This window comes from Oncorhynchus mykiss, chromosome 30 (assembly GCF_057628025.1).
Source record: "Oncorhynchus mykiss isolate SJ-2025 chromosome 30, ASM5762802v1, whole genome shotgun sequence".
NCBI lineage: Eukaryota > Metazoa > Chordata > Actinopteri > Salmoniformes > Salmonidae > Oncorhynchus > Oncorhynchus mykiss.
Window position 1 is genome coordinate 9,733,240 of NC_143051.1, and position 9,261 is coordinate 9,742,500.

At 45.4% G+C, this 9,261-nt stretch overlaps 2 protein-coding genes across 4 annotated transcripts in view; one reads left to right on the plus strand and one right to left on the minus strand.

Annotated features, from left to right (window-relative positions):
* The first annotated feature begins 547 nt into the window (after positions 1-547).
* LOC149970193 (serine/threonine-protein kinase DCLK3-like) lies at positions 548-8,963 on the plus strand. The gene is made up of 4 exons (XM_090227479.1): positions 548-886; positions 7,125-7,257; positions 7,392-7,559; positions 8,682-8,963. The coding sequence occupies exons 2-4, from the start codon at positions 7,182-7,184 to the stop codon at positions 8,723-8,725; spliced, it is 288 nt and encodes a 95-aa protein (XP_090083605.1). The 5' UTR covers positions 548-886; positions 7,125-7,181; the 3' UTR covers positions 8,726-8,963.
* Positions 5,887-9,261, minus strand: part of LOC110487895 (SLIT-ROBO Rho GTPase-activating protein 3) — a 16,712-nt gene continuing 13,337 nt past the window's right edge. For all 3 annotated transcript variants that reach the window (XR_016493490.1, XR_005041334.2, XR_005041336.2), the window contains 3 exons: positions 9,255-9,261; positions 9,011-9,182; positions 5,887-7,553 (listed from right to left, as the gene is read on the minus strand). The exon at positions 9,255-9,261 is cut by the window's right edge and continues 49 nt beyond it. The gene's annotated coding sequence lies outside the window, so the exon portion shown is untranslated. The remainder of the gene's footprint in view (positions 7,554-9,010; positions 9,183-9,254) is intronic.

Below are 9,261 nucleotides of genomic sequence, written 5' to 3' on the forward strand. Positions count from 1 at the left end.
TAAGGGAGATCCAGGATGAGTATCATGGATGAGACCCATCGCTGGGGGCTGCAGTCTTAGCAGTAACCCTGGTAACAGACCGGGTCTTAGCCGTAACCGCGGTGACGGACCCTTAGGGAGACCGGGACAAAGACACCGGCTGGACAGAGGTGGGATTCCATCCCAGATACCGCCTCTCTCACCTCCCCTCTCGTTCTTTCCTCTGGTCCGTTTGTTTCTGGTTGTTTCTTTCTTTCTTGTGTTTCTTTTTTCTTCCATCACTCTGTTTCTGTCTCTCCACGAAGCATGCATTTGCCCTGAACAAAACCATAGGGAAAAGTTAGTTATTGTTATCAATCGCATAGCGAGGCTACTGCGTGTGTGTGTGTCTACGCAGAGACGTGTGTGAGTGAGGAGAGGCACCGGTCTGTTGCGAACGGGGAGCGAGCTGTGCCAAAACGGTGACGCATCTCTCCCGTTATTCTGGCAATGATCACCTGGATTTACCGCTGTGTTGTTGTTACCGACCTGTTTTGGCGGTAGTGTTGTTGTTATGTAAGGTAACAACATACCATCCGGATTCCTGTTGCTTAACTTACGAGAGAGAGTTTATGTTGCAAGTCTGGACGCCTAGCACGTGCACAAGTAGCAACGCTGGTGTTTCCTTCCGTGAGGTGGTCAGAGGAGGTCAACACGCACATCCCGTCTACTATTCCTAATATCTCTTCCAAAAACGACAGAGGCAGAAGTTGTTACATGAAACAATGACCTCCACTGTTGGTAAAGAAATGGTCAACGGAAAGTCCGAATGAGTGTATTAGTACAGTGAACAGGTAGGCTATGACGCCCGCGTGGAAACAACGGTTCGGATGCGACGTGGCGGCGGACGCTAGATGGAGAGCAGTAGGTGAGTGGAAAGTTTAAAACTGTGAAACTTAATGCTTTAAAAGTAAAAATGATACATTTTCTCAAATTCATGTATTGTCCAGTCTTAATATTTATTATGTAGCTTAGAAAAAGTATATCTATTTTTTTTATGTTAAGAAAAAACATTATTGTCATTATATATGTTAATTGTGAAGTTCATCCTGTGAAGGATTTGAGTGGGAGTAAGATAGCCTACAGATACAGTAGACCTGTATTTTGTACAGCCAGGTCACCCATTATACAAGTCAGTATTTGATGTCCATCCATGTCTGAGGATGTCAGGAGATTATGTGGAAACCTGCCACTAGGGGGCAACAGTGAGAACTGTTAGCTTCAAGAAGGTTACAGTTTTGTTAGGGTGTTGTGGACAGGGATGGTGGATGGACGCTAAAGGTTGCATGTTCGAATCTAGTAACAGAACGTTGTTTTTCAGATTTCTGTTTGTTTTGTAGCCTAGTTGGTAGAGCGTTGGACCAGTAACCGAAAGGTTGCTGGATCAAATCCCCGACCTGACAAGGTAAAACAATCTGTCGTTCTGCCCCTGAACAAGGCAGTTAACCCACTGTTCCCCTGAACAAGGCAGTTAACCCACTGTTCCCCTGAACAAGGCAGTTAACCCACTGTTCCCCTGAACAAGGCAGTTAACCCACTGTTCCCCTGTAGGCCGTCATTGTAAATAACAATTTGTTCTTAACTGACTTGCCTAGTTAAATAAAGGTTAAATAAAAATAAATTTAAGCCTATGTAACAGATATCCTGCGAAGACTAGAAGACTGGTCTCAGTACCAGTGTAACAGATATCCAGAGAAGACTAGAAGACTGGTCTCAGTACCAGTGTAACAGATATCCAGAGAAGAATAGAAGACTGGTCTCAGTACCAGTGTAACAGATATCCAGAGAAGAATAGAAGACTGGTCTCAGTACCAGTGTAACAGATATCCAGGGAAGAATAGAAGACTGGTCTCAGTACCAGTGTAACAGATATCCAGGGAAGAATAGAAGACTGGTCTCAGTACCAGTGTAACAGATATCCAGGGAAGAATAGAAGACTGGTCTCAGTACCAGTGTAACAGATATCCAGGGAAGAATAGAAGACTGGTCTCAGTACCAGTGTAACAGATATCCAGGGAAGACTAGAAGACTGGTCTCAGTACCAGTGTAACAGATGTCCAGGGAAGACTAGAAGACTGGTCCCAGTACCAGTGTAACAAATATCCAGGGAAGACTAGAAGACTGGTCTCAGTACCAGTGTAACAGATATCCAGGGAAGACTAGAAGACTGGTCTCAGTACCAGTGTAACAGATATCCAGGGAAGACTAGAAGACTGGTCTCAGTACCAGTGTAACAGATGTTATGGTACTTCGTAATCAAATCAAAGTTTACAGTGAAATGGGGGGGGGGGGGGGGGGTTGTGTGTGTGTGTGTGTGTGTGTGTGTGTGTGTGTGTGTGTGTGTGTAGGTAAGTAAAGAAATAAAACAACAGTAAAAAGACATTTGAAAAAAGAGTAGCGAGGCCACATACAGACACCTGTTAGTCAGGCTGATTGAGGTAGTATGTACATGTAGGTATATACAGACACCTGTTAGTCAGGCTTATTGAGGTAGTATGTACATGTAGGTATATACAGACACCTGTTAGTCAGGCTGATTGAGGTAGTATGTACATGTAGGTATATACAGACACCTGTTAGTCAGGCTTATTGAGGTAGTATGTACATGTAGGTATATACAGACACCTGTTAGTCAGGCTGATTGAGGTAGTATGTACATGTAGATATATACAGACACCTGTTAGTCAGGCTTATTGAGGTAGTATGTACATGTAGGTATATACAGACACCTGTTAGTCAGGCTTATTGAGGTAGTATGTACATGTAGGTATATACAGACACCGGTTAGTCAGGCTGATTGAGGTAGTATGTACATGTAGGTATATACAGACACCTGTTAGTCAGGCTGATTGAGGTAGTATGTACATGTAGGTATATACAGACACCTGTTAGTCAGGCTGATTGAGGTAGTATGTACATGTAGGTATATACAGACACCTGTTAGTCAGGCTGATTGAGGTAGTATGTACATGTAGGTATATACAGACACCTGTTAGTCAGGCTGATTGAGGTAGTATGTACATGTAGGTATATACAGACACCTGTTAGTCAGGCTGATTGAGGTAGTATGTACATGTAGGTATATACAGACACCTGTTAGTCAGGCTGATTGAGGTAGTATGTACATGTAGGTATATACAGACACCTGTTAGTCAGGCTTATTGAGGTAGTATGTACATGTGGGTATCGTTAAAGTGACTATGCATATATGATGAACAGAGAGGAGCAGAAGCGTAAAAAGAGGGGTTGGTGGGTGGTGGGACACAATGCAGATAGCCCGGTTAGCCAATGTGCGGGAGCACTGGTTGGTCGGCCCAATTGAGACAGTATGTACATGAATGTATAATTAAAGTCTCTCGCGTTGTGGTTTTAAAGAAAGTCCTGTCCACCAATGGTCCCAGTTCATCTGTACTTTACTCTAGTACGATTCTACTACGCCGATAGACACAACGATGCACATTAGATGCGCAGGATAACAGGATGTTGATGGCTGTAGATTCCTGATTCGTCTGTTAGCATGGAAATAACTGTGAATTAGCAGGGGGAGCCAACGGGACCATGACAAAGTGAGAATGCTAGCTAACTCACTCTCACAGCAATGACAAACAAAAGCACATCCCAGGATTCCCCCTTATATCTCCCCCTCCCCTACCCAGACCCCCACCCTGTACCAGGTAACGTACACGTATATCATACACATCAGGGCACGTACATAGAGCTCCTACAGGTTGTACATCTGACAATAGAATAGACTATTTCAAAACGTGACCTAACGATTTGACCTACCGCTTGCATTGCAATATCAGACTGGGAAGAAGTTACGTTCGCGATCTCCCCCTATCTACAAGCATGACCAATGGCATAACACCTTATTGACATGTGGCTTCATCCAACCAATAGGAATACATAAACATCTAATACATATTTCTGCAGTGTCAAGTGTTACACCTATCCCAAACCTTAACCCTTACCGTAACCATTCCGAATGAATGCCTAAACTTAAGATTTCAGAGTTAATGCCTAAATCTAACATTAAACACTTCGAAATGTGAAGTTTGGAACAACTTGAAAATTTGACGTTTGAGAAACATGGATGAACGTCAAATTCTGACGTGAGACTGTGAGAGCGGGTTGATTTTGTATTATGGCGGCCATTGTGGTTTGTGTGTGTATCCGTGTGTTTGCCTGAAAGTGAAACATCCTCAACTTTGACATGGCGTTTCTGATGCTCAATTAAACATGCAGCTTCAGCAGAGAACTAGTCCACGCGTTTGTTGTGTGTGTGTGTGTGTGTGTGTGTGTGTGTGTGTGTGTGTGCGTAAACAAATGTGGCTGATCAGATTTGAGCTTCTTCCATCTCTTGGATTGCAGGGGCCAGGTTCTTTGAGTGCCGAGCTCTCCCGTCTAAATTATTCACGCTTCCTTAAGGACCATGTGTCATGTTACTTACTCTATCTAAAGAAAACAGTAGCCCAGTTAACCTATATACAGACAGCTGATAAGGGCACATTTTGTAAGTGGACCTAACTAACCTGTTGATTCTCTCTTTCTATCTCTCTCACCTCTACAATCTTTACCCCTTTTTCTCACCCCCTTCCCCACATCATTCACTTCTCTCTCTCCCCTTTCTCCCTGCCTCCCCACCATCCTATCTTCCCCCCATTTCCTTCAGAACCCTCCCTCTCTAAGCGTATGGCCGTCTCTCCCCCACCCCCACCCTGACCCCCACCCTCAGCCCTGGCCGTCTCTCCCCCTCCCCCACCCTCAGCCCTGGCCGTCTCTCCCCCTCCCCCACCCTGACCCCCACCCTCAGCCCTGGCCGTCTCTCCCCCTCCCCCACCCTCAGCCCTGGCCGTCTCTCCCCCTCCCCCACCCTGACCCCCACCCTCAGCCCTGGCTGTCTCTCCCCCTCCCCCACCCTCAGCCCTGGCCGTCTCTCCCCCTCCCCCACCCTGACCCCCACCCTCAGCCCTGGCCGTCTCTCCCCCTCCCCCACCCTCAGCCCTGGCCGTCTCTCCCCCTCCCCCACCCTGACCCCCACCCTCAGCCCTGGCCGTCTCTCCCCCTCCCCCACCCTCAGCCCTGGCCGTCTCTCCCCCTCCCCCACCCTGACCCCCACCCTCAGCCCTGGCCGTCTCTCCCCCTCCCCCACCCTCAGCCCTGGCCGTCTCTCCCCCTCCCCCACCCTGACCCCCACCCTCAGCCCTGGCCGTCTCTCCCCCTCCCCCACCCTCAGCCCTGGCCGTCTCTCCCCCTCCCCCACCCTGACCCCCACCTTCCAGCCACTAGGACCACTCTCCCTCCTTCTTTCCCAGTCTTCCACACTCGTCATGCTGAGCAAAGTGCAGAGCGACCACGATTGGTTACTGTGGTCTGACCGTGCGGTCACAGCGCCCTCAGAAAAGTAACCGTCTAAAATTAAATGATGAAAAAGGAGTAGCCAACCCTCTTTCTGGAGAGCTACTGGATGTGCAGGCTTTTGTTCCATCCTTGCACTAACAAACATGATTCTAAATTCAAGAAGTTGGTTTCATTAACATTTTAATTCAATTCTAATTCTATGGTTGGCTTGGCTCACAAATATTCAGTACTTCCTGGTCTCTCGATGACATCGTCTCTGTGTCTGGTCAGGTGACGGTGCTGTTAAACCGTAGGGGCGTGGTCTCGTACGAACAGCTTCTATTGGACGTCACGAAATAATGTTTATAGAGCTGTTATCTTCCGAATAAACTCTTAAAGACCTAGTAATCTTTTACATCAATAGCGGTCAATTCTTAATCGTCACCTTATTCAGTCTCATCTGAAGTCGGGGGAATTCTTGGTTATCTTCACAAACCCTGGCTAACAAGTTGAATCAGCAATACAACATTTGGTTTAATTATTTATTTACTAAATACCTAAACAATCTCACATAATTACACATACACAGGATGGGTCATACATTGATTACTAATTATGTCATAAAAGAAAACGTCCCTAGCGGACGGAACAGATATGACGGCTGGTTACATAAATAAAGGAGTGAATGAATGAAAGCGCGGGAAGACTGAGGGACAAAGGAATAAGGGTCTCTGATTGGACCTTGTGAAGCTATGCTATCGTAAATACAGAGTCTTATGCATTCTAAATAACCGCCCATTTGGAAAAGAAAAATGCAAGAAATATTTACACTGAGCGGTGCTTCAATAGGTTGGTCGTAGATGGAGGGCCGTGTTGCCTTGTCCTTTGAAGAATATGTCTTGTGGTAGAACGGATACGTTGTCGTACCGTCGTGTGTTTGGTAGAAGAGATACTTTGTCCGTCCTTTCCTAGCCCACGTTTACAGCTGCTGCTGCTCACTCAAGGGCTAGGAGGTATCACTTCTTTAGTGAATAAGAGTTCAAAGTTCATACCAAGTTGTCATACTTTAAGCTCACGCTGAAGTTGGCTTAGTTCTGTAGTTTGATATTAGCCCTTTTAACGTACGGACCGTCGTCCTCACGTCCTCGGGAACACAAATGTTACATTTTCGTAAAGGGCTTATGTAGTAGTGGAGAGAAGGGCGTGTTTCAATGTCTGTTCACTTGGGCGGAGGCCACTGAATTGAGCCTAGTTTATTTATGAAAACCAATTCTCTCATTTAGAAGCTAAAATTACATTTATCCTTTTCACAAATAGTTTCATAATTAAACATTTAAATTGCACAACAATTCCATGTGAATCTGGTAACTATAATGTGTAGACTTTCCAATATACAGTTTGTCATCCTATCATCAGTAATAATGTCTCAGATGACAACTGATCTGACTTCATATTCTTTAGGTACCAACGCATATTTTCAACTGGTTGGATTACCGAAATATGGTTCTGGTCCCCACCCCTTTGATGTTTTCAGACTCTCTATGTTAACAAAGGGCTTTCCAAGAGTCTCTGTAGAGTAGAGAGAGAGAGGAAAGGGGAAAATGTCTTTATGGGGGTCATAAACCTCACCAACAGGCCAACTCATGACAAGGTGATGGTACCTCTCTCTCTCTCTTCCAGGTGGAGTACAGTAGTGATGGTATCGCTCTCTCTCTCTCTCTGGTAGAGTACAGTGGTGATGGTATGTCTCTCTCTCTCTCTTCAAGGTGGAGTACAGTAATGATAGGGTCAGTAGGTTGAAGCTGGGTGATTTTGGTCTAGCCATGGTTGTAACAGAACCCATCTTCACTGTTTGTGGAACACCCACCTATGTCGCTCCGGAGATCCTCTCAGAGACAGGTGACTACATCTGTCCCTTTATACTTTATCTATCACTTTATTTATTTTTCTATCAATTACTTACCTCTATCACAATCTTTGTCTCTGTTCACCTCTCTCTCTTTCTCTCCATCCCTCTACCTCTCTCTCTGCAGGGTATGGTCTGCCGGTAGACCTGTGGGCGTTGGGGGTGATAGTCCACATCCTGCTCTGTAGGTTCCCTCCATTCCGGAGAAGGGACGGAGACCAAGAGGAGCTGTTCCAGATGATCAGAGAGGGACACCTCACCTTCCTGGCCCCTTACTGGCATCACATATCTGACGGTGAGTCACACACATATGTATAGACATAAGCACGCACTTACACACACGTACAGTACAAGTCAAAAGTTTGGACATGCCTACTCATTCAAGGGTTTTTCTTGATTTGTACTATTTTCTACATTGTAGAATAATAACGGAGATAAACTATGAAATAATACATATGGAAGGATGTAGAAACCAAAAAAGTGTTAAACAAATCAAAATATATTTGAGATTCTTTAAAGTAGCCACCCTTTGCCATGATGACAGCTTTGCACACTCTTGGCATTCTCTCAACCAGCTTCATGAGGTAGTCACCTGGAATGCATTTCAATTAACACGTGTGCCTTGTTAACAGTTCATTTGTGGAATTTCTTTCCTTCTTAATACGTTTGAGACAATCAGTTGTGTTGTGACAAGGTAGGGGTGGTATACACAAGAGCCCTATTTGGTAAAATACCAAGTCCATATTATGGCAAGAACAGCTCAATTTAGCAAAGAGAAACGACAGTCCATCATTAATTTAAGACATGAAGGTCAGTCAATACGGAAAATGTCAAGAACTTTGAAAGTTTCTTCAAGTGCAGTCGCAAAAACTATCAAGCACTATGATGAAGCTGGCTCTCATGAGGACAGCCTCAGGAAAGGTCCTCATGCTGCACTCCAAAGTTTATTACCAGCCTCAGAAATTGCAGCCCAAATAAATGCTTCACAGAGTTCAAGTAACAGACACATCTCAACATCAACTGTCCAGAGGAGACTGTGTGAATCAAGCCTTCATGGTCGAATTGCACCAATAATAAGAAGAGACTTGCTCGGGCCAAGAAACACGAGCAATGGACATTAGACCGGTGGAAATCTGTCCTTTGGTCTGATGAGTCCAAGTTTGAGATTTTTGGTTCCAACCGCTGTGTCTTTGTGAGACGCAGAGTAGGTGAACGGATGATCTCAGCATGTGTGGTTCCCACCATGAAGCATGGAGGAGGAGGTGTGATGGTGTGGGGGTGCTTTGCTGGTGACACTGTCTGTTATTTATTTAGAATTCAAGGCACACTTAACCAACATGGCTACCACAGCATTCTGCAGTGATACGCCATCCCATCTGGTTTGCTCTTATTGGGACTATCATTTGTTTTTCAACAGGACAACGACTCAACACACCTCCCGGCTTTGTAAGGGCTATTTGATCAAGAAGGAGAGTGATGGAGTACTGCATCAGATGACCTGGCCTACACAATCACCCAACCTCAACCCAATTGAGATGGTTTGGGATGAGTTAGACCGCAGAGTGAAGGAAAAGCAGCCAACAAGTGCTCAGGAACTCCTTCAAGAGAGAATGCCAAGAATGTGCAAAGCTGTCATCAAAGCAAAGGGTGGCTACTTTGAAGAATCTAAAATCTAAAATATATTTTGATTTGTTTAACACTTTTATGGTTACTTTATTTCACAGTTTTGACCTCTGTTTCACTCACCCTTCCAACACGCTGATGTATTTGTGTGGTATGAGGCCCCTAACCCCTCCCACTTCCCCTCTCCACCACTCAGAAGAGGCCTTGCTGTGCAGGAGGAGGGACTCCCCCTGTTTGAAGGACAGCTCAGTAGCAGACCGAGCTGTGTGATCAAACATGGCCACCACCTCCCATTCTAAAGGAGGAAGCACACGTTAGTGTGTGTGCGTGTGTGTCCGTGTGCGTGTGTGTGTGTGTGTGTGCTCACCATCCTC

Excerpts from the sequence above, each read along its gene's own strand:
- LOC149970193 (XM_090227479.1), top strand. The coding sequence starts at position 7,182 with ATGGTTGTAACAGAACCCATCTTCACTGTTTGTGGAACACCCACCTAT. Across the intron at positions 7,258-7,391 it reads GGAGATCCTCTCAGAGACAG|GGTATGGTCTGCCGGTAGAC; the intron begins GTGACTACATCT and ends CTCTCTCTGCAG. Across the intron at positions 7,560-8,681 it reads CTGGCATCACATATCTGACG|GACAACGACTCAACACACCT; the intron begins GTGAGTCACACA and ends GTTTTTCAACAG.